The sequence below is a fragment of the Lissotriton helveticus genome, chromosome 2_1, assembly GCF_964261635.1.
Source record: "Lissotriton helveticus chromosome 2_1, aLisHel1.1, whole genome shotgun sequence".
Lineage (NCBI taxonomy): Eukaryota > Metazoa > Chordata > Amphibia > Caudata > Salamandridae > Lissotriton > Lissotriton helveticus.
The window spans coordinates 504799718-504825089 of record NC_136059.1 but is presented as its reverse complement, the minus strand read 5'-3'; the positions used below and the strand labels follow the sequence as shown (position 1 = coordinate 504825089).

The window sequence follows — 25372 nt, the reverse complement described above, 5'->3', positions numbered from 1 at the left end:
ACTACCCCTACACATTCACACACTGCTCACCCACACACTCCCAATGTCCACTGTTTATCCTGCACACTCATTCTGCACACTCACACAATGTGCACCCTTACACACTGTCTCTGCAGTCACTCTGCACTCACTGTCACTCTGCACTCACGGTCACTCTGCACTCACGGTCACTCTGCACTCACGTTCCCTCTGCACTCACGGTCACTCTGCACTCACGGTCACTCTGCATTCACGGTCACTCTGCACGGATGTATGACGTTACAACGCATACTTTTACTCCGCGTACCATTACAACGCGGTATTTACAACGAATACCGTTACAACGCATAGCGCTTTGGGGTGCTGGATAGTGGTAAGTATAATTTACTATTCTAACTCCAGTCCCCGTGGACCCTAGGGAAGGTGTTGGATAGTAAATTAAACTTACCTCTTATCCTAGAGCGCCCCCCAGCGCAATGCGTTGTAATGCCATGCGTTGTAATGCCCGCGTTGTAATGGTAGTGCGGAGTAAAAGTTGCGTCGTAACGGGTGTATACCCTCTGCACTCACGGTCACTCTGCACTCACGGTCACTCTGCACTCACTGTCACTCTGCACTCACTGTCACTCTGCACTCACTGTCACTCTGCACTCACTGTCACTCTGCAATCACTGTCACTCTGCACTCACTGTCACTCTGCACTCACTCTGCACTCACTCTCACTCTGCACTCACTCTCACTCTGCACTCACTCTGCACTCACTGTCACTCTGCACTCACTCTGCACTCACTGTCCCTCTGCACTCACTGTCACTCTGCACTCACTCTGCACTCCCTGTCACTCTGCACTCACTGTCACTCTGCACTCACTGTCACTCTGCACTCACTGTCACTCTGCACTCATGGTCACTCTGCACTCACTGTCACTCTGCACTCACTGTCACTCTGCACTCACGGTCACTCTGCACTCACTGTCACTCTGCACTCACTGTCACTCTGCACTCACTGTCACTCTGCACTCACTCTGCACTCACTGTCACTCTGCACTCACTGTCACTCTGCACTCACTGTCACTCTGCACTCACTGTCCCTCTGCACTCACTGTCCCTCTGCACTCACTCTGCACTCACTCTGCACTCACTGTCACTCTGCACTCACTGTCACTCTGCACTCACTCTGCACTCACTGTCACTCTGCACGCACTGTCACTCTGCACGCACTGTCACTCTGCACGCACTGTCACTCTGCACGCACTGTCACTCTGCACTCACTCTGCACTCACTGTCACTTTGCACTCACTCTGCACTCACTGTCACTTGCTGTCACTCTGCACTCACTGTCACTCACTGTCACTCTGCACTCACTGTCACTCACTGTCACTCTGCACTCACTGTCACTCTGCACTCACTGTCACTCTGCAATCACTGTCACTCTGCAATCACTGTCACTCTGCACTCACTCTGCACTCACTGTCATTAAAATAATCGGTTAAGATATGTTACCGAAGCAACAAGCAATTGACATGATGCCATTTCTGGGGGCAGTGCGCTGACACTGATTTATTAACATAATACGCCTTTTTTTTTTTTTAGAAATTGTGGCACACTCGTGTGATACTGTTGTGGTCTTAACATTTATTAAAATGCACTTTAAACTAGTTAGTAGAATAGAAATTATTTGAAAAATGAAATAAGACCGCTCAGGCATTAAATGTGGAAATAAATATAGGGGCTTAAGTTACAAAATGTTCAGGTGATTTATAATTGGAACATTCGAGCTAATGATACAAGTTATTCACCAACAATAACCTCAGGGTTTCCAGACATAATCTGCTGGTGTTTATGGCAAAAACAGGGACACCACTACGGGGCACTTTCATAAAACCGTACGAATTTAACCTGCAACCACGTTCTCAACAGAAGTACATCAATTTTACTCAGCAGTGAGGCCGCAGGGCTCTTTTGTATGAGCAGGACTTGGAGCCATCAGCTGGGCTTTAGTCACAAAACCACCAGCGGTTCTTTAGTAACAAACGGATTAGTAATAGGACTTTACACCCACTTGGAGTCAATTTTGTTAGCGAGAGCGTCGAGTACGGCAGAGAATGCGAACGTTAATACAACGTAGTCTAAAATTAAATAGCACAGAATAATTAAAAAAGATTCATTACCTAAAACCATCCTTTCACTTGTGTAAACGCGAGAGTCGCTGGTGCCCTAGAATTTCACATACAAATAATCCCTACTTAAAATCGAATTATTTGTAATCAACAACTTACACGACGCGAACGTGCTGTCGGCGTTTTAATGGAAAATACATCCTGTTGTCAAGGAGGAGGTGTCAATTTTTGTATAACACTTGGAGTCCAGGGGAAAACATTTTTTTTCACATACTGCCTAAAATCTCTGTCCAGCGAGGAATAGTGATCGAAGTTTGCAGATTCATCACCTCTCCCTCGGAGGAAGAGTAAAAACCATCCCGGTGATTCCATTTGAAATGCCACTGATTCGCTATGCCTGTTTGCACGTGAGGAGGACGCGCGTCCGACAAACGCACTGCTCTATGGTGAACGCGCGCACACCATCTGGAATGCATTACACGGCCACCCTGACAGCTCCTAATTAAAATGAATGCACTGCCGAGCACGTAACCGCAGAGAAAATGCCCAAAATGGCGCCCGACAATTACATCTGCCCAATCGCATCAAGACTACTAAAAATACATCACCGCGAGGACCAATCACCATTCAGCTAATAAAAAAAAACTCGCGCACTAAGGAATGTGTCTTTCCAGAGCCCTAAAGAAACTTTTTTTTTTTTTTCTTTAACATTAGGATCTCGGAGCTCCGCCCCGAGCCCTAAAAAATGCTGCTTATACAATGTTCCATATTGAGAGGTTGGAACAATTGCCCTTTACGATAGCTGAAACACCCTTCACTGTAAGGCTAATTCACAGTGTAAAATCTTTGCCAATTTCCACATTCCAAGTCACATCTTGTATGAAACATTTCACGGTAGGTAGATACGAAGCTTGACCACCATTGTGAATGTGCAGTGAGGGAGGTATTCATATCTGGAAAGGAATGCTACTTATCCGTCAGCCACTCACTTATTGGTAAACATGTTACAATCCACGGGGCCAAACAATTTGGCTTGTTTTCTAAAAGGAATACCAGCCCCTTTGATTCTCCCACTTATTACTGTCCTTTCCAAAGGAATTTAATTAATTTTAAGCAATCAAGAAGACTGTTGTGGAATGAAGGCCGGGATCCTGTAAGTACTGTCTGTTTCCCAGATAGTGACCTTTGCAATAACGTGCTTTTCCCACCTGCACATGTGGTGTCTGATAGTTAATTGTGGCCTTCAATTCCACCTTTGAAGGCAGACTTTAACATGCTAAGCCGACTCTAAGTATTACTGTTTCAAAAAGATGTGGCATTAATATCTGCTCAAGAAACCTTTGAACTTCAGGTTGCAAGGACATCAAGCGTCACTTTTAAGCACAAATCTCCCTCAGCATTTTAGTGAGCTTGTGCAATGCATCTTAAATGCTTGCAATACGACTCGTATCATGCACTGTTTTAAGGTAATTGGAACTGACTTAGTCAATACCTTTCAAATAATCTTCGGAGTATTACTGGCATTTATACATTCCCTGTTTTCAAGTATTTTTGGAGGCACACCCTTGTTGGTATTCCTCATTTGCAGTATTTTGTTTCTATTTTTGCTACTCTGCAATCAATGTTCTGTTTTGAAGCCCACTGGTAAAGGAACTACCACCGGCCGAACTGTGACGTTTGTGCATGCTATGTCTCTTTAGAATCCTGTTGTTCCATTAACTGAATGCTGAATGGTCACTGTCATTTTGAGCTACATGGCTTACCTGCATACAGGCTGTGTTTCAGTGCCTGAGGCGTCCCTTCTAGTGGGCACTTGACGTCTGCCTTGTACTGCAGTTACCTGTTCGAGCAGACATGAACCAGTTTATGAGTTCGATAAAAACTCATTTTCGGAGTTGTCCCATGACCTTGCAGCTGCTGCAAGAGGCATGGTATGAGCGGCTCCCTATTGGGGAGATGGATGCTTCTGCACCAGGATTTCCAAACTTTGGCTCTAATAATACGGATGCAGGACTACATACTACTTCCTCAGCATCGGCTGATAATGAGCATTATGCCTGCTCTTTGGAGCTTTTTAACGTGGCTCTTCAGGAAACATCGTCTGTGGAGACTGAATTCGTTCTGGATTCGCTAAACATTGATCTTGTGGAAGAACTCTTGGGAGACCCGTCCTCAATCTGAATATTAGCACTTTGGCTTGTGTACTCTATTCCAGAAAGCAGCCCTAGGCACACTAGAGTTAGCTGCCTCCTACAAAGGGAGGAACATCAACAAATCTGCATATTATTGCGGTTTTTGCGTTCACTTTTGAGGGAATGTGACTTAGCAGTTGAGGCTTGACTTACCTACCCTTTCAGTCCTACAGGCACTCAGGCATTAATTAACACGAACATTCTTGAATATTAACACCAGATCTATTAGCCTTGCCAATGCTTTTTTGAATTACAGCTTTTCTTTTGATATGATCTTTGATACAGTTTAGGGGTGGAATGATTTTCAAAGAGGCGAAGCACTTTCAGCTTTAACACAATTTATTACGCAAATTGAAATTAAAAATACAGTGCAATAATGGGACAATAACAATGGATTAGCCTTCAGAGTTTGCACACTGTGCCATCTAAAGAAGTAGTATTAGGACTTCAAAATCTACCACTGCATTTTATTTTCAGTTAGTCAGGTGAAAAGTATCAATATCAGCACGATTTGAATTGTTAGACTGAAATATCATTGTATGTATCCTTTTTTATCCATAACTCAGAGATACAAGGGACATTTTAGGTTTCATGTTTTCTATAGGTGTTAGGCACTTGGGGGCAGATGTATCAAAATACTTATTTGCGATTCTCAAATAGCGATTTTTTGAAAATCGCTATTTGAGAATTGCAAAATGGTATGTATCTAAAATATCGCAATTTTTTTGAGATTTCTTAATATTCCTTATTTGCGAATAGCAAATTGTGAATTCGCAATTAAGGAACAATTTACCATTCATTTCTATGGGCCAGAAGGCTCATAGGAATGAATGGGAAGTTATTCTCAATTTGCGATTCTCAATTTGCGAATCGCAAATTGAGAATAATTTCAAGGGTGCAAGGGTGTCATGAGGACACCCTGATGAACCCCTGAAATTTACATGTGTGCACATATGGCGCACATACATGCCCCAAGGGCATGTATGTGCGCCACATGTCACCTTCACCAATGGCAAAAAGTGCATTTGTAAAAGAAATCGCAAATTACCACCAACCTCAAGTTGGTGGTAATTTGCGATTTCTTAATTAGGAATCACACAACTTGGGTGCTTCAAAATGCTGATGCAAAGTTAAGGAATCGTACATTTTGCGATTCCTTAATTTTGCGATGCGATTTCAATAATACATCGCATTTTCTGATTTTTTTGACACAAACGCTGCTATTTTGCGAATGGCAGCATTTGCGACAAAAAAATCGTTTGATACATCTGCCCCTTGGTCTTTTTGTAGTTTAGTGTTAGGTTTTTCAGCAGTTCTAGGTAAGTTGTGGTGAAGTAAACAATGTAACATCTGTTCATTTTCTGATCAGCTGAGCAATTTGTTTTATTTTTCTCAGTCTTAATATGGTTTCAAATGAAGCCACTTTGTTCTTTGCAATACTATGTTTTTATCTAAATGCAATTTCTCAAATTGTAGTAAGGGTGTATCACTAAACAACATTTTAAGGAGTAATATGTCAAATATTCACCTCCATTTTCCTTTGTCCACAAAAGTGGACCGGTGATTCTCCAGTACTGAACGTTTCACCTACAAATCATTGATTTCAGGTGTGTTAGTCTCATTGGTGCAATGGAAGCAAAATGAGACTACAACACCCAGAATGCATTACACCATAACACTAACGTCAGGACTGAGAACAGTGTAATTAATGACCTAAAGGGAGATTGTTACCATATTTTTCTTTTTGGCAACCGTTTATGGTTTCCCAGATCATGAAAGGCCTCTCAAACTGCAAATTTGTGCTCCTCACAGACCTGAGACCCCCGTGCTTTAAGAGGGGATATTCTTCATATCTGCATTCTGCATTGTCAGTATATTAGCCCCCTTGATCACGTCTGCACCAATCCTGGCTGGTAGCAACATGTAAATTACATTCAGTAAAGTCTGACTAAAAGTATTTGTGTGCTACAGAATTTTGAATGTTTGCGAACTTCATGAGAACAATTGTTTGCAGTATTGATTGCAACCATTGAAACTAGTGCATACTGTAATGCTTTGGAAAAAGTATTGGTGCCCCTGTTCTTTTGGTAAGAATGATGTTGCAATGGATGATGTCTAAACAGTCCAGTCCATTGCCAATGTCTTGTCTACTGTTCTTTTCTTGACTGGATGGTCCTTTTGTATCTGGAGGAAGCACTGACTTTGATTGGTATTTTGTCATAAACAACTGCATGGGCTTGAACATAGACGCTTCCCTCTACCTTGTTGAACATCAATTGGATACAGACCAGCCCTAACCCTGCTCCTATTGCTACTTTCAGAACATGAAGGTGAGAACTGGCCCGTTCCTCCTGACTAGGAACAAGCCTAAATGCCCCTCTGTAGATTTACTGGCCTGCCTTGCTGCTGCTACTGACCTTGCCTCCGTTAAATCCACTAACTTGCAAGCCCAAGGAAAACAGAGCAGCATTTAGATACCTTGAACACCTCTCTTGCACTGACTGGCAAGCATATTCCCTCCTTGCATCACCTTTGTTAATTTTGCAATGGTCCAGAACCTTGCTGGTTCCCCAGCTAGAGACAGACCCTGTGTCTTTGTGCATGTTGTCTTACATTCCTTTATTGTCATTGTTGATGTTGCCTCCTGAGTGAGAAGCTGCTGACCTGGAGCTCCTAGGGCCTTAAGATTCAGGTCACTCTAGTTTTAAGTTACCAACATCGCTAACAGGGAGGAGTTACAGCCCGCGAATGATCAGACAGACTGTGTGAACTCTCAAACATTGTCTTTTTAGATTTCAAATTACGCTGTACTATTGCCTTTATGCTAGCCTTCGTTTTGCTTGTTTTTAGTATTTACAAGCACTAGGGTTGTGATCACACGGGTTTACCACTTACAAAGAATCTCAGTTTTAGCAGCAGATTGCAATCCTCTTTTTCACGTTCTCGTCGTTATAATTAGTTAGAGATCATCATCAATATATTTGTGCATACATTCGTGAACCATTGCAAAATCCCTTTACCTGCCTTACCGTGATATTATCTTTTGCGTTTGTGTTGGTGATCGCAATTTTTGAGTAATCTCTATCAGCATATAGCGTGCATAGCTTGGGGGACTGGCTGTGCTACTATACTCTGTTAGATTTCTCTTTTTGGGAGTTGATTTATTTGTACTGTTATGTGTTTGTGAAGGGGCAGAGCCTACCTCCAGGTCGCAGCGATCCCGTACGAACGCCCATAGGGGCGACAACACTAACCTGCCGCCCAAACCGGCTACACCTCTCTCTGTCTCCCTGCAGGTACCGTCAGCATCGCCGGCGCCCAGCGGACCGGAAACGACCTGGAATGACCCCGGAAGTGCAACGGCCACTAAAGGACCGGAAGTGACCCTGCATGACCCCGGAAGCCTTTCCTCAGCGACCCGAGGGGATCGTATAAAGACCAGCAACACAGAGGTGGATGGATCCCCAGCGGTGGACTCGTGGCAGGAGTTGGCGAGACGCGAAGGACCAGCGACGGAGGCTGTAGGAGAGCGGACGCGAGGAGAGAGCGAAGAAGAGGAAGAACTGTGGTGCGAGGATTGGTGGCATCCTCAGGAGGTGGCTGGAAAGCGGCCGTAACTCGGATGAGAGTTGCGGCGGGGCACGTGAGTAATCTGTTATCATTCTCCGTGTTTTCCCCACCTTGTGTAATTAGTGTAAATAGTGTAAATCTTGTACAGATATCACGCGCACCCGCACTGTGTAATATAGTCACCCCCGCACTGTATGATACCTACCACCCCCCCCCCTCCCTTCACGACAACCACTCTATTCCGACACCTCCCTTTTCTTTCCCGTCTTACCCTACCCTGTCCTCCTCCCTCACCGTCTATTTCCGTCCCTACACTCCCGGTGCCGGTGACAGTCATCTAAGTTCCGTGTGCTTTGGAACTAACTGCCCTGTGTCTTTCTCACTTACCTCCGAGGGACACCCCAACGCCCGCCAGCAGGAAGGAGATCCCCAGCCCGGCGGAGGAAGACCTACCTGTGTTCCCCTCTTCGGACCCCCTCTCGAGGACCCGGAACAGGACCAGCAAGCAGTATACCCGGACACCGTGCCCAAGGCTTTGACTTCCTCTGTATCTAATAAAATCCTTGCTAACCATAGCACACTACATTCGGCCTCCACGCCTGTTATTCCGGCCCGCACACCCCCACACCCCACAAGTGGTGTCAGAAGTGGGATCGCCCGGGAGCATGGAGGCCGCCGTCAAACAGCTGGCCGAGGGCCAGGAACTCCTCGGCAAACTGATGGAGAGGTTTTTGAAAACCGCAGAAGATGACAGGGGCCAATTGCACGACGTCCTGAAGGGACAGGGCACAGCCCAGGACCAGGCCCTGGAAAAATTGACCACCGTCATGGGGCAGCAGAGACCAATGGCATCGTTACCCTCGGTAGTCCTGCAGAAGTATGTGGCTGGCGAAGATCCAGACTTTTTCTTCACCAACTTCGAACGGCTTGCTCAGGCCGCTGCCTGGCCCGCAGATCGATGGGGCCATTACCTAGGTCCCCTACTAACAGGGGAACTGCAAGCAGCCTATCAGCAGGCCAACATCCAGGGACAGACTCCCTATGCGGATATAAAAAAATGCATCCTGGAACGTCTGGGGATAGATGACGAAACCTACAGGGTTAGACTCCGCCAGGCCGAGAAGGGACCCCAAGAGAATCCCCGGGCATTGTCGTTCAGGATACAAGACTTGGCCGACCGATGGCTCAAACCTGCAACCTCAAGTAAGGCTGAAATAATGGCCAAGATATACCTCGAACAATATCTGGCTTCCCTACATCCCGCTACGCAGAAGTGGGTACGCCAACATGCCCATTTGACTCTTGACAGTGCTGTCGAAATAGCCAGTGCCTATAATCGAGCACAGGAAGGCCAGCGGGCGAGGGAAGAACACCCACCCCACCCAGGTCGGGGCAACCATCCCAGGCCAACAAGACCACCTCCGGTGCAAAGAAAACCAGAATTAGCCCCACTGATGCCTTACCCGGTCATGCCCAGACCACCGCCCCAGGACCACAATGTTACCATTGTGGTGGTTATGGACACATTGCCCGCATATGCCCTCAGAAAGAGGAACCCATGGAGATAGGCTTGACGAGAAATTATGTGTGTCTCACCACCGAAACAACCCCTCCACCCTTCAGGTGTCCCGTACAGATTGACGGACAAAGGATGATGGCACTTGCGGATACCGGATGTCGCCACAGTGTTCTGCGTCCCCAGGAGCTACCTCACGCCGTGGGACCCGTGACCGGGTCAGTGGCCATCAAATGTGTCCACGGAGACACCAAATGTTACCCGACCACACAAGTCCGCGTACAACATCCTACGGACCCAGGAAGCTTGTTGACAGTCGGTTTGGTTCCCAATCTACCCGAACAGGCAATTCTGGGGAGCGACTATAGTGGTCTTCCGCATCTCCTCCAAGACACCACAGACTCCTTGAAGAAATGGTGGGCAGAGGCTCCCTTTTTCCGTGATTCCCCTGCTGCCGCCGAGACACCCAAACCCTGGAAGACCAAGGCCCGAAGGAAAAAGGAAAAGAGGGGGTTCGCTCTGGCCTGCCCAGCACAGGTGGACCCACATCCGTGGGAAACCGATCGGGAATTCAGAGCTGCCCAACAAGAAGATCCAGTGTTGCAGGATGCTTGGGGTCGGGCCCTCCCCGATGAAGACCCCTTACACGTAGGTCCCTACTTCTTCATACGGAATGGACTCTTGTATCGCAAAGGAGGAGCCCAGGCCAATACTCAACTGGTTATCCCGGGGTTGTTCCGTGAGAAAGTTCTGTTTCTGGCGCACAGTCATCTGTTGGGGGGGCATTTCAGTGATGAAAAGACAGGAGAAGCGATCCTAGAGAAGTTCTACTGGCCCGGTGTGTACGCGCAGATTAAACGCTATTGTCGGGAATGCCCGGTGTGCCAGAAAACCAGCCGGTACCGACCACCGAGAGCTCCCCTACACCCCCTCCCTCTGATAGATATCCCCTTCACTAGGGTGGGGATGGACATTATAGGCCCCCTGTTACCCTCCAAAAGTGGCTGTAGGTATGCCTTAGTAGTAGTGGACTACGCCACCCGATTCCCTGAAGCAGTGCCTCTCCGTCAACCAACCACCCAGAACATAGCCAAAGCGCTTATCGCCTTATTCTCCAGGGTGGGGTTTCCCCGCGAGATTCTAACCGATCAAGGCACCCCCTTTGTCTCCTCCCTCATGCGCCAAGTCTGTTCCAAACTGGGGATCAAACAGATAAGAACATCAGCATACCACCCCCAGACGGACGGCTTGGTGGAACGCTACAACGCCACGCTAAAGACCACCCTGAAAAAACTTTTGGGTCTCGAGAGCAAAAGATGGGAGGAAATGTTACCTTTGGCCCTTTTTGCCATCCGGTGCAAGGCACAAAGTAGCACGGGCTATTCGCCCTACGAACTGCTCTATGGTCGCGCCCCCCGAACTCTTTTGGACATGGCTCGTGAGGCCTGGGACGCCGAACCCGATCGGACCCGTCCTCTCCCCGAATACGTCAACAACCTGAAGACCCATTTAGGAGAGATCCGAGAGATTGTGAGACAGAATCTACTGGCCGCTCAAACGTCTCAAAAACAACAATACAACAAAGGAACCAAACTCCGGTCCTTTGTTCCCGGGGAGTTGGTCCTGTTGCTCCTTCCCTCCTCGGACCATAAGTTGCTAGGACAATGGCAGGGTCCATTCACCGTCACCAGACAAGTGACTCCCGTGACATACGAAGTCCAAATAGACGTCACCAGGGGGTCCACCCAGATATACCATGTCAACCTCCTAAAGAAGTGGGAGGGTCCTCGACCCGGCTTGACTGGTGTTAGCCCCCTCCCCTTTGAATGCTGCTTTGATACAGAGCTATCCGAGAGCAAGAAACGAGACCTCTGCCAGACCCTGTCCTCCGTGCAAACCGTGTTTTCCTCCCTCCCAGGACACACTACAGTAGTGGAGCATGCCATCCATACCGAACCGGGAAAAATAGTCAGGCAGCGTCCGTATCGCGTCCCAGAAGCACGAAGAGCAGTCATACAAGAGGAAACCAATCAAATGTTAAAGATGGGCATCATTGAACCTTCCCGTAGCGACTGGAATTCGCCCATAGTCCTAGTACCAAAGCCCGATGGTTCTACCAGGTTTTGTATCGATTTTAGGGAGGTAAACAAAATCTCAGCCTTCGATTCCTACCCCCTACCTCGGGTAGACGAGATGGTAGAGCGCATCGGAAGGGCCCAGTATATAAGCACCCTCGACCTCTGCAAAGGATACTGGCAGATTCCCTTGAGAGCCGAGGACAAACACAAAACAGCATTTTCCACCCCAGAGGGACTGTTCCAGTTTAGAGTTATGCCCTTTGGCCTTCATGGAGCCCCAGCAACATTTCAACGGGCCATGAATCAGGTTCTACAGCCCCACTCCCACTACTCGGGTGCGTACCTAGACGACATAGTCATCTACAGTGACACCTGGGAGCAACATCTGTCTCATGTACGAGCAATCGTAACCTCCCTAGGTGCCTCTGGCTTCACCATAAATCCCTCTAAGACCACGTTAGCTGCCCAAAGCGTAAAGTACCTGGGATACCTGCTGGGGGAGGGACATATTCGGCCACAAGACAGCAAGATCAGGACCATCCAGGACATTCCCTTTCCCCCAACTCGTAAAGATCTCCGAGCGTTCCTGGGTATGCTGGGATATTACAGGAGATTTATACCTAACTTCTCCCATACGGCAGCCCCCTTGACGGATCTCCTAAAGAAAGCAACGAAAACGGAGGAGATCCTCAAACAACCAACCCCCTTGTTGTTACAGGCCTTTCATCTCCTCAAACATTCCCTGACCTCAGAACCCGTGCTGATGAGCCCTGACTATTCCAAGCCCTTTATATTGCAGACCGATGCGTCAGATCAAGGGTTGGGGGCAGTGTTGTCTCAAAAGGACGAATCAGGGGCGGAAAAACCCGTTCTATACCTAAGCAGGAAGTTATTTCCCCGTGAGACCAATTATTCAGTGGTAGAAAAAGAAGCCCTCGCCATTAAGTGGGCAATCGAAAGCCTCCGGTATTACTTGGAGGGGCGGGAATTCATTCTATACACAGATCATGCCCCTCTTGAATGGATGGCGCGTAACCGGGGTAACAATGATAGAGTACTCAGGTGGTTCCTCTCTCTCCAACCTTTTCGCTTCCGAACCTTACATCGGAAAGGGCAAGAACAGGGTAACGCGGACTATCTCTCCCGGTACCCACCAAACCCAACCCCTACAAGAAACAATCCTAGGGAAAGGGGATGTGAAGGGGCAGAGCCTACCTCCAGGTCGCAGCGATCCCGTACGAACGCCCATAGGGGCGACAACACTAACCTGCCGCCCAAACCGGCTACACCTCTCTCTGTCTCCCTGCAGGTACCGTCAGCATCGCCGGCGCCCAGCGGACCGGAAACGACCTGGAATGACCCCGGAAGTGCAACGGCCACTAAAGGACCGGAAGTGACCCTGCATGACCCCGGAAGCCTTTCCTCAGCGACCCGAGGGGATCGTATAAAGACCAGCAACACAGAGGTGGATGGATCCCCAGCGGTGGACTCGTGGCAGGAGTTGGCGAGACGCGAAGGACCAGCGACGGAGGCTGTAGGAGAGCGGACGCGAGGAGAGAGCGAAGAAGAGGAAGAACTGTGGTGCGAGGATTGGTGGCATCCTCAGGAGGTGGCTGGAAAGCGGCCGTAACTCGGATGAGAGTTGCGGCGGGGCACGTGAGTAATCTGTTATCATTCTCCGTGTTTTCCCCACCTTGTGTAATTAGTGTAAATAGTGTAAATCTTGTACAGATATCACGCGCACCCGCACTGTGTAATATAGTCACCCCCGCACTGTATGATACCTACCACCCCCCCCCTCCCTTCACGACAACCACTCTATTCCGACACCTCCCTTTTCTTTCCCGTCTTACCCTACCCTGTCCTCCTCCCTCACCGTCTATTTCCGTCCCTACACTCCCGGTGCCGGTGACAGTCATCTAAGTTCCGTGTGCTTCGGAACTAACTGCCCTGTGTCTTTCTCACTTACCTCCGAGGGACACCCCAACGCCCGCCAGCAGGAAGGAGATCCCCAGCCCGGCGGAGGAAGACCTACCTGTGTTCCCCTCTTCGGACCCCCTCTCGAGGACCCGGAACAGGACCAGCAAGCAGTATACCCGGACACCGTGCCCAAGGCTTTGACTTCCTCTGTATCTAATAAAATCCTTGCTAACCATAGCACACTACATTCGGCCTCCACGCCTGTTATTCCGGCCCGCACACCCCCACACCCCACAGTGTTCACTTCTGATTTTATGCTGTAAATATATTTATATATTTTGAGAACCTTTGTTGTGTAATGACAACTCTAGGTGGACATTCATAGCAACTGTTGTATTTATGTTGTACTGTACCGAGACTTGCCCCACACCACCATCCTATATATAGGTCTTTACTGCTCATTGATACCGGCAGTTCAAGGTGGGTTGGGAGGTCAGCTGTCTGCTTTTTGTTATTATTAACAAGGAACACGTGCACTCTCACTTTTGGTAGAGTTGGATGTCTCTGTAGACAAATACCTTACAGTGCGCACCTAAAATGTCTTGAATTTGTTCTGCATTAGGAATTCTGTAGTTGTGAAGCACATTTTATTTTCACTCTTCTTGTATCTAGCATATACAATGCATTTGCTTTTACTAATTGTGTTCTATCTGTTCTATCCAACCTCTCCTTTCGAATCTCTTAATGACTATTTCTTGCTCCAGTTCCAAATGGCTCTTTTTGTACAGTTCTATTCTGGCCTTGCTATTTGACCATAGAGCATGCTCAATTTCTAAGCTTAGAGATTGAACCGTTTGCATGCATAGTAATAATTGTTTCCTGTTGACCTCCTAAATGTGGTCATACATGTTATGCAAACTTCAAGAATCCATTGAACTGGCTGGCTTCAATCATTTGGTTGCCATTGCTTATAGTTCTAAGTGCTTCAATAACAGTTAGTGAGAAGGGAGACAATTTCGAAGAAGGCAAACAGTTAGTGTTAGGATTAAGGTAAATAAAGGATATGAATGAGGTTTAGGGTAGAGTTCGAGATAAAGTGAAGGTTGGGATCAGAGTGAGGGATAAGGGCGGAAAAACAGTGTGGATAAGTCCTACATTTACAGTTTGGTTTCGTTTGAGAGTTGGATTAGGGTGAAGAATAGAATCGGGTATAATGGGAGAGTTATAGAATGATCTTTGATGAGAGCTACAGTTAGGTTGATAGATACAGTTAGGGTTAGGGATAGTTAAGTTTATAAGAAGATTCGGATTTGAGAAAATATCAGTATTTAGTTGCAATGCAAGGGAAATAAAATAAAATTTGAACTAAGTGTATGTTTTAACTCATTCCAACTAAAATTACTATTAACTGCAATGGCCATTTGTAAAAGTACCTTTTAATTAGAACTGAAAGCCTGGCCTACAAAGACGATGTTGCGAAGTAGTAGGCATTTTTATAGACTGGTTTGTGAACTAATCTTAACTTTTTTAAATCCCCCCTCTTCCTTTAGAGAAAGAGGGGTTGCTTTAAGAAATTATGTTGCCATTCAGTGAAGGGCATGGGGGAAGGAGTGGTCTTGGGCTGCTTGTTTGCAACTCAGTGCTGACAACCTACATTCACAGATAGGAAGCTGTACCTTAGGAGTTCTTCTGCATTGTAAATGTATTACTACTACAGATCTGTGGTTGCCACCCCCAATTGCAGTCATACATGATTGACACATTGCATATTGGCTTACAAATGAGAGGGACATCCATTACATGCCTTCTGTCCTTTGCGACCTGGTATGGTTTAAATTCACATCTCCCGCTCTCAAAGTGCACTTGGTATGTAATAACTTACTGCTTACGGAAGCAAGCATGTGAATTTCCAAATTTCAGGTTTTTACCGCAAATAGTACATCTGACCCAAAATGATTTTCTCACGAATTCATATATACTGTTCACATAGCATCAGGAACTAATAAAAATGAAAATTCTTTTATCGGTTGGATTACCTTTGAATTATCCTTCATTATTAGATATTACCTACGCCATCCCCGATAAGTTCATCTATGAACCATATCCATGAGATGCCATACTTGTGATACGTTTTTCAGTCCTCCCTAAAGTTTGTTCCCCCTCAAAGAGACCCATGTGGTGGTTCTGGGGTGAAGAAAGGCGATGATATACAGAAATGCTACAAAACTAAAATAGGCTGTACTGTGAGTAACTCATGTCTTAAGCAGAGGAATCAATTGCTGCCACCTTGGGACGATAATCGTTAAATTGTCCCTACCTCAATACAGCGGCGTCTCCTCTGCAATGGCGAGGAGCTTCGCCCCTCTGGCTCGGGAGCCAGCAGCTGAAAAACAAAACAATATTTTATTGTTGTTATATTTTTCAGCTGCTGGTTGAGCCAGTGTGTTGAGGGAGGGGCGGTGCCGGCCATGGGAGGGAGGATGATGAAGCGGTATATGCACTTTTAAGTGCGTATGTCTGTTTGGCTACCATCTTAGGCCGGCCAAACAGACATGCACAGTTAGAGTTCTCCAACCCAGCTATATTGCACACAGCCTGGTTGGAAAACAACACAATGCCCGAGCGAGTGTAAAGCAGCCTGGTCAGGCCAATCCTTGCGCTGCTCTCATGCTATTGATATTAGCATGAGAGCAGCGTGGGAATTGCACAGGGAGTCTCTGATGCTGTCCTGGTGTCTGCTGGGACCAGGAAGCAGAGAAATACCGAGGTGGGGGAGAATCCATCCGCTTCAGGTAAATCCGTGCCCCCTCCACCCGCTCCTCCACTTTTTGTGTCGTCTGCGGCCGCCTCACATTTTTTCTAGCCTTTCAATCACAGCTTTCTGTGTTATTCCTGGTACCAGATAGATTCAGATGACTTTCCTCCAGTAGCATACTCTATCATGCCCACATTTTGAGTATAACCATTTTCAAATCCTCCAGCAAAGGTGCATTGATAGAAAGGGGCTTTGAGTGTTTTGCTAGGACGTGTATTTAATTTCCTGTCCACAAGGGCGTAGCTTTAAGACTAGCGCAAGATCCTAACCTTCGTTCAATTAAACATCTTTGGTTATTTACTTTTCAGACCCTCACTTGCTGCTTGTATAAATAAACTATACTAAATACTAGTTCTTTCTTGTTTAATTTTATGTTAGATTCACAATTCATCTATTTCATATATTTTTCATCACCAGCCTTTGAGAAAAAAACTGTCGATAACTTGCCAATAACGGCAGTGCCTGACGTCGAAGGCCGGATTTATCACGTTTCAGAGGAAATGAAAGCATCCTTACAAGACCTGAGAGCTGCCAAGGAGGAAGGCCTGAGCACCATTTCGAACTTATTCAAGAAAGAAGAAATCAGCTCGGTAGCAGGCGGAGGGACAATGACTTCACTGCAATAGACTGACTGACTATCAGGAAAGCAGCACTGCAATAATTAATAATAATAAGTAATTAGCTGAGTGACATTTACATATCTATATGGTATATTAACTAGTACAAACTGATGACTGCATTCTTGTGGAAGGGTGTTACTTTGCTTTTCTTTAACATAAAAAGTGCACGGATATTGAAAAGCAAACTTGTGTTTATGTTTTGTGAAACTAGTCGGATTTTGTCATTATGAGATAGGACGCCTTAGCTCATGTTAGTGGATTGGGAGGAAGGGGCGCAGCACTAAACAACTGACCACCTAAATTGTGTGAAAAAGGCCACTTTATTGAAACAGGTGCACATCACAAATTTTCCTGGCAGACCGCCTTAAAAAACTAAAACCTCGCTATACATCAAGTGAACTAAACAATGTCCCCACCCCTGCGGTTCCCCCCACAGACCCACACTGCGGCTAACTCCTTAAAATGTATTGCATTTCAACATTACCAACTACATCTTATCCTGCCTGCAGGGGCGGTGCATCCATTGGGGCATTGCCCCCCCCCACCCGCAGCTGCTCCCTCTCCGTCTCTGAACTTAAGTACACTCTCAGTTTACCTAAGTTCAGAGATGTGAGGGAGAACTGACAATCATGTCAGTCAGCATGACGTCGGACCGCCCACCCTGTAGGCGGTCCGGCGTCATGTTGACTGACATGCATTGTCAGTCAGACGTCACCAGGGGCATGCAGCAGCACAAGTGCGAATGAGTGGGGACGGAGGGCGAATTTCTGCGCCGTGCCCACTCATGCGCACTTGTGCCTGCTCTGTCTTGCGCATGCCCATTAGGAGAGCAAGGGTTGAGCAAAGGCTCAAACCTCGGTCTCCTAATGGGCAGGCGGGCGGAGAGTAACTGTGCCCTCAGTCAATCCTGTTTGAGTGAAGGCGCCAACGAACGGACCAGAGGCGGCGCGGAACTGCTCAGGTAGGATTTTTACTATGTTTGTCTTCAGTTTATATTTGGACATCCCGCGCGCTAAAGAAAGTTGTTTTGGAAAATGTACAGCCCTTCTCTACAACGAGCCATGGGAACTTGGCATTCCACAGTTAAACCGGTCTCCGGGATGCTCTCTGCTTGGGAAAGGGTGGCGGGTCAGGGCTCGAGCGACAGGGCCGCTCTCAGTTTGGGAGGGCAATAGTCAGACCGGTTACAACCAGGCCTCACAAGCGCTCCTGTTGCCCCAGGGTAATACTCAGATTGGGGTCTAAGGACCAGAGTCAACCTTATTCTTGGTACTAACTAAGGGACATACTTGTAGTGTTACTCAGTACCTACAGCCAGATGTCCTTACACCTCTTGTCACCATAGGACAACAATACTCAGGGTTGCTTGACTAACAGGGTGCAACAACAGTCAGGACAGTTTCAGCATCAAAGAGCCGACCTCAGGCCGGTTCTTCAGACGGAAACACGGTTTGCAACTGTGAGTCACGGATGGAGCTAGAAGTGAAAGCAGCACAGGATTTCCTTCAGTATCGAGTTAAAAAAAACAATCAGGTGGGATGATTCCATCCACTTCGCTCGAGTCTCTGAAGAGACATGTAATTTACGGTCCCGTCTGTAATTTTCAATAAAGGGGTCTCGCAGCTGTGAAGGTGCTTTCACTCAGTCAACAGCATACGTGCCTCTTTAGCCCCTCTTCTGAAACATCTGCTGCTGCCTCATAAACAGACCTCGTGAGGGTGCTTACTGCTCAGGAGGGGTCGAGGGACGCAGGACAGCGCTCAGTGTGAGCCTCAGACCTCAATACCGCAGGAGGTCAGTGAGGGCACAGGCTGGGAGTGGAGCTTGTAAGCCACAGACTGCAAACCCGATCACCTGTGCGTGTGTGCGTGTGCGTGTGTGTGTGATATCATCTTCTGTGGCATCACTCAGTGTAAGCCTCAGACATCAATCCCACATAAAGACAATGAGGGTACAGCCTCCGGAGTTGGTGCTTGTGAAGAGAACGATGCAAACGTAATCACCTGTGTGTATGTGTTTGAATGTGTCTCCGTGCATGTATGTATGTGTGTGTATAAAATAATCACATGTGTGTGTGTATGTAAAACAATCACGGGTGTGTGTAAGGGATCTCATTTTCTGTAACATTACTCAATGTGAGCCTCAGACCTTAATCCCACAAGAGGTCAATTAGGACACAAAGTAAAGTAAAGTAAAGTCCACATTTGTAAAGCGCACAATCACCCGTAAGGGTCTCTAGGCGCTGGGGGCCGTCGGGAAGATTAAGCGAGCTATTGCCCAGAGTCACATGGTGCTGGGCTAACCTGCCGCCGGAGCCGGGGATCGAACCGTGGTCCCCAGATTCCAGCGTCAGTCGCCCTGACCGCGGCGCCACACCTCTCCCTCACAGGCTGGGATGCGGTGGCTTGTAAGGCACAGGCTCCAAACTCAATCATCTCTCTGTGTGTGCATGTGTGTGTCTGTGTGTATGTACGAAAGAACAACAAATATGTGTGTAAAAGAATCACACCTGTGTCTATGTGTGCGTATGTATGACCTCGTCTTCTATTTGTGACATCACTCGGTGTTTGCCTCAGACCTACGGTTACGCAGCTTCCTGGATTTGGCATGACAGTCCTGTAAAGCACTTCAACACCCGTTCAAGGGTAGTAAGCACTATATAAATGCAATTACACATTTATGAGTCTTAACTCAACTTACAGTGCTGCAAATGTGTCTCAATGTAGAACTGAGATATATGTATATCAACGTCCAAATAATAAATTTCTACTTTTCAAATATACAAAACAATCCGGAAATTGTTGTGGCACAATAACCTTTAAAATCTCTGTAGCAGTTATTCATTTAAATCATCCACATCTCTGCACTAAGTGGAATTTAAATGTCAATTTTAGATTAGCACTATTTGCTATTATTGCACGTAGTAAACAAAGAGGGAGGGAAAGCAAAGCGAGACGGTGAGAGTTTGAGGTAAAGAAGAAGGCGAGGACACAACAGAAGGGGAGAGCAAAAAAGAGATGAGAGGGACAAGGGACGAAGTGGGGTTGGGATAAGATGGAGGAGGGAAGGGGTGACAGATAAACTGGAAGGAGAACATGTGTAAATAAAGAAGGTAGGAAGAAATGCACAAGGAAGTAAGCAAATAAATGGACTATGGTGGGAAAGAAGGGCGAAGGAAAGAAAAAGGTAAAGAGATATAGATGGAGGAAGGGGTGTAAACGAGAAAGTTGTGAAAGAAAAGGAACAGAAAGAAGGGAACAGGGAAACAAAAACAAAGAAGGGGGAATAGAAGTAAGGGAAAGAGAGAATAGTAAAGATGGGATGAAGAAAATGAAGTGAAAGAAAGGGTAGTGAGAAAGAGATGGGACAGGTATGATGCAAGAAAGGAGGGAAGAAAGAAAAAGCAAGAAAGAACGCAAGACAGAAAAATAAATCATCTGAATTAGGGCGCAGAGAAAGTAAACAAAGCACATATGTAACTAAAGAGAAAGTTGGAAATCAATAAAGAAAAGTAGCATAGAAAGAGGATGCCAGGAGAGAAAAGTAAAGGAACTGAGCTCTAGGTGATGAAATTGACAAATGGAAGCGAGGGAAAAAAACACAGATAGAGACAGTGTAGAGGACAAAGGGAGAGGGGAAGAAAGAGTCAACAATAGGCTTAGGAAAAAACAACCATTCTGAGAGCACCTACAGTCAAGATCCTTCACCTTGTACATCAGTTAGAAGGCCTTAAGTCTACCTACAACTGTTAACATATCACTACATCTTTGGGAACACATAGTCTCAGGTGAAGGATCTTGACTGTAGGTGTCCTCAGAATGGTTGGTTTTTCCTAAGCCTATTGTTGACTGAACATTATGTGCTCTTGGCCATAGTACTTAGTGTGTACATCTTATCTTAAGCAACATTTCACCACTCCTTGTTTTGGAATACCTTCTACTCGATTTAAATGTATTTTCTGTATTCCTGGTATGAATGGCTCCAAACTAAATGGCCAATAATTACTTCTGGTGTTGGAATATGCAGAGGGATTCAGGTTTGTGCAGTAGACTGTGATGAGTTTTCAACTTCCAGAGAAAATATAGAGAGGACATGAGATGAGAGAACTCTCTTAAGGGCATTCTTTTTGAGGAGGCCCTCTGCTTTGATTGCAGTGGCTCAGTTTATTTGGTGATTCACAATTCCAATCATGGGTAAAACATGGCTTGTTGAACATAGATGAGATGTACTTGCAAATGGTTGGATTCTTTTTGAGGAGGCTCTCTGCTTTGATTGCAGTGGCTCAGTTTATTTGGTGATTCACAATTCCAATCATGGGTAAAACATGGCTTGTTGAACATAGATGAGATGTACTTGCAAATGGTTGGATTGCGTATTGCATTTCAGGTTTTCAGTTTGACCAATCTTTTGACTTCTTACCAACGAAATATGAGTGTCTTCCTGGTCGAGGACCACACTGGTTTTTCCCTTGTCTGTCTTGTATCAAGACCCTGCTGGACTATGGTGTGAAAGAAAGCTTGAATAAGCAGCTACCTATGTTAAATGACATCTCTTTATTAATGTAATAACTGCACTTTCACAATTGCTTTATTAACCTTCCTGCTTTCTAAAATTTGCTTGAAAATGCACCATTTTTCCACTCTTTTTTCAAAATGTTCTCGGGGGACAACCCCCTGAACTCCCCTTAGGTTCTTCGGGCTTGCAAGCTACTGTCGCTCGCTGCGGTGCAGTATGCTAATCATTTTACGCCCACCACTTTCAAATGTCACCAGCCACCCCTGCCTGCCTGTATGAACCAAAGTAACCAAATGTCCTAAAATGAACTTTGAACTCCCTACCTAACCTCCTTTTGCACATGGCTCACCAACTGGCAACGGCAACCAAACTCCTGCCAACTCCTGGCACACTTTCCATGCCACAGCAGAGCACCAGTTCCAAGCAACAACATACACGATTGAACTCTGCACACCTGTCTCAACAACGGAGCCCCAAAGAAAAATTCACCCTCAAACAGACTCTCCTTCCAGCCAAATCTAAGGGGATGGGCAGGCGGGGACAAAAGTAACCAGACAGTACCTGCCACCAGCCACCAGGTCCCTGAACCTAAAATGGTGGCAGGGAGCCCACATTTTCTCCATAAATATTATTTGGCTACACTGAGCTGCACATGTACCAACAAACAAAATAGCAGTCGATGAACTCCACCACACTCCCAATCTGCCTGGGAGGCAGTCCTCCCTGTGGTCAGCTGCCCCCCAAACCTCTTTTTGGAGAGAAGGGTGCAGCACATAAGAACTGACCACATATATTGTGTGACAAAGGCGGCTTTATTGAAACAGGTGCACATCACAAAATTTCCTGCCAATCTGAATTACAAAACTAAAAGGATTAAAGGAATTTTTTTCAATCTGGCTGTACTATTTTTTTTACAAAAACCCTTGCTGTGAGATTCACCACGAAACCCCTTGATTACTGATCACTACTGCTCTAACCAGGGGAATACCTCTGGGTGGAGGAAGCATAACTACTAACCCGATGATGATGCTGTCGCGTTCCTAAGGAGTAATACGGAGAATCAAGATATACCGCCACCACCAACCTCCGTACGTGAATGAGGGTTTTTTATCCCTACACAAACACCAGCATTAGCTTATGTACCTGAGTGTCCCTGGCAGATTGTTGAATCACTACTTCCACCACTTACATATTGTCGACTCGAAAACACATCCTCCTGTGTGCTAACTCTTCACCTCACAGTGCAATAACTTCATTCATTTTTTTTCTACTGTCAAAGGAAACAATTCCTTTACAATCAGTTGTATTCTCTGTTGTGCTAGTCACGCCTTGCCTCGCCACAGACCAGGAGAATCGAGAATCGAGCGCCGAGCACCAAACAGCTAACGGAGCATTGTGCAGGACGCCGGACGCTCAGCAAAAGTACCCCGGAGCGAAGACGCCGAGGACGCCGAAGGAGGGTAACAAATACCCGTCGCGAGACACCCCCGAGACCCGCTCTAGCCCCCCTGCTACGCGGAAGCGCAGAACACGAAGCGCGTAGTGTGGGGCTGGGCAGGGGGGTCACAAGCCGATAGGGAGGAAGGACATCGGCAAACCGCGGTGAGCGCGTCTGCTGGCGGCCAAAAGCAAAAGCCAGCTGCTTCTAACCCTCCCGCCCCCGCGTTGCCAGTGAGCAGCAGAGGCACATTAACAGCCGGTCAGGAACAGGAGGGGCAGGTTGCTTCTAGACTACCAGTATCTGGACAATTTGTATTTGGATTACCTGGATGAGTCAGTAAGAGTGACCAAAGCATCAAATAAACACCTATGGCACCTGTGGCACCTGAATAAGCAAGGAGCCAAGAACTGAAGCCGTGAGCGTGAGCCCAGAATCCTGCCCGCAGAACCCACAAAGCACACGGAGTGTAAGCATAGGGAAAAGCCTGAGGGGTCTCTGGAAGAGAGGACAACAAGTGCGACAAGGCAGGCAGGCGGTCAAAAGGCACAACAGAGGTAAGTGGAAAGCTCTAAGTATTTTTTAATAAAAAGTTTTATTAAATAAAAACAGAGAAGCTAACAACAGCAGTACTACAGTTTTAATAATATAACTAAAGAAATGGCACCGAAAAGAGGGCAAAAATTGCGCTCAGAGGACGGGCCAGAGAAGAGCAAACAATTGGAGGGCTCAATATCACTGGAAGAGAGCCAAGAACGCCAGGCCTCAATTATGGACAACAGTAAGGGACGACGCAAGAAAAGGAAAGTTAAACGGGCAACCAAAAACACCCAACAGGCCAAAAGGGGATGTAACCTAACAACCGCCAATCAGAAAGACAACATGTCAGCGTCTAAATCTATAAAGGATTTTGTAGGGAAACACTACAAACCGATAGAGCCAGTAATAAATCTGGACCAAGAGGGAGACATGGAGGAAGATGGCTTGAAGGGCGGAGGAAAGACAGGGGCAGCTGTTACTAGTCAGATAAGTAAAGATATGGAAGAACTTCCCGAAGAAGAACCCCCAGAAAGAGAGGAAGGAAGGGAGGACCCCATATCGATAAACCTAACGCTCCTGAGTCAAAATCTACACATATCAGCGCCGCGTCTCTCATCATCCCCAAAAATGTTCTCGTTACAATCATCGGGAAATGAAGAGATAAGGGGGAACGAAAGCCAGAGCCAGAGCTACGTCTGGGGGGGCGCGCCAGACCAATCCCTGCAGCACCAAAAGAACCTTATCCCCCAACCACAGCAAGAAAGCATAAGAACCAGTCAGCAAATAAACCCAGAAAGAAGTAATGCACAGGATTCTGACCTCTCCGTAACGCCCACGCCATAATTGGTGGACTTAATATTGATGTTACAGAAGATACTACAAGGAATCCTAGAAGTAACACTTTCAAATAACGGAGTGATGAAAGCTCAGAAACTGTACTTAAAAAAGATTGAAGAGGAACTTGTTGAGATAAAAAACCAAATGCCAAATATGATAAGGCCAACAGGGACAACATCACCCACGGATGGAAACACAGAGAACGCACCGGCAGAAGCAATTGTAGTAAACCTTGCAAGGACGCCTCACCCCATGGAACAAAGCAGAATAAACGAATCTGCTGAAGTACTAGAAAACGTATACATCTCTAGACGTCCAATGTTGATAAAAAGGAGAGGGGTGTATGCAGTGGCTACCGCCAGGAATAGGGCTGGAAAGAAGCGTGCAACAAATCCATCAGCAAAGAGAAAAGGGAAGATAATAGAAGGGGAGGCACAGTCAGGTCTAAATCCCCTAGCCCCGTTATACGTCCCAAAAAGTCTCTTGCAATCGGAACCTAAACCAACAAAGACCCTGACGGTACCAAGTAAAAATGGGAGAAGCAAGGTGGTAAAAGAGAAACCGGAACATCTCATACTGTGAAACAGAAAGTAAGGATAGCCGCAGAACAATCCAGTAATGGTTGTAGTCCTGATAGCTCTCAGAGACAGGCTCCAACCGGTGCAGGAAGCAAAGGGTGGGAGATAGGAAGAACAAAGGCTAGACAGCAAAAATTTGAAACCCCCAAGAAAGTACAAGTGGTAGACAATAATAAATGGGTATACTTGGATCAGATATGTAAAAAGGGAAAGTCGGAAAGAAAAATGAACCCCCTAAACAGGGCACAGATACTTTTCGCCTTTGCCAAATGCAGTAGCTTGAGTGGGATCAGTACAAACGATCTTCGGCAAATCGGTTTTGTAGAGAATAGAAATGGGAAAGAAATAATAAAAATGTCACTCCACTCAGACCTGGTAAAAAAGGCAATCCTGAGAGCCACAAATGAGATAAATCAACAGGGAATAAAGATAATCCCAGAGAGAGAAGTAATGGCCCCTACTGATAACATATTTCTAAAACATCATGCAGGTCTAGGGAGGAGGCAAGTGAAACTATACAGAGAAAATGAAGGAAACCGTAGTCGCCTGAATATAGTAATAGATAACACAGGAAATGATGCTCCCTGGGACAACTGGTCCCTAAACAGTAGCCCTGTGGGAGTCGATAACGTGAGCTATATGGAGGAAGAAGCACA

General features: G+C 46.5%; 1 protein-coding gene across 2 annotated transcripts in view; it reads left to right on the top strand.

Annotated features, from left to right (window-relative positions):
- The window catches only part of LOC144818091 (mannosylglucosyl-3-phosphoglycerate phosphatase-like), a 799862-nt gene extending 782869 nt beyond the window's left edge, over window positions 1-16993 (top strand). For both annotated transcript variants that reach the window (XM_078675141.1, XM_078675142.1), the window contains exon 8: window positions 16606-16993. In XM_078675141.1, the coding sequence (XP_078531267.1) occupies window positions 16606-16814 (209 nt within the window). In that variant the 3' untranslated portion in view covers window positions 16815-16993. The remainder of the gene's footprint in view (window positions 1-16605) is intronic.
- Window positions 16994-25372: the final 8379 nt, after the last annotated feature.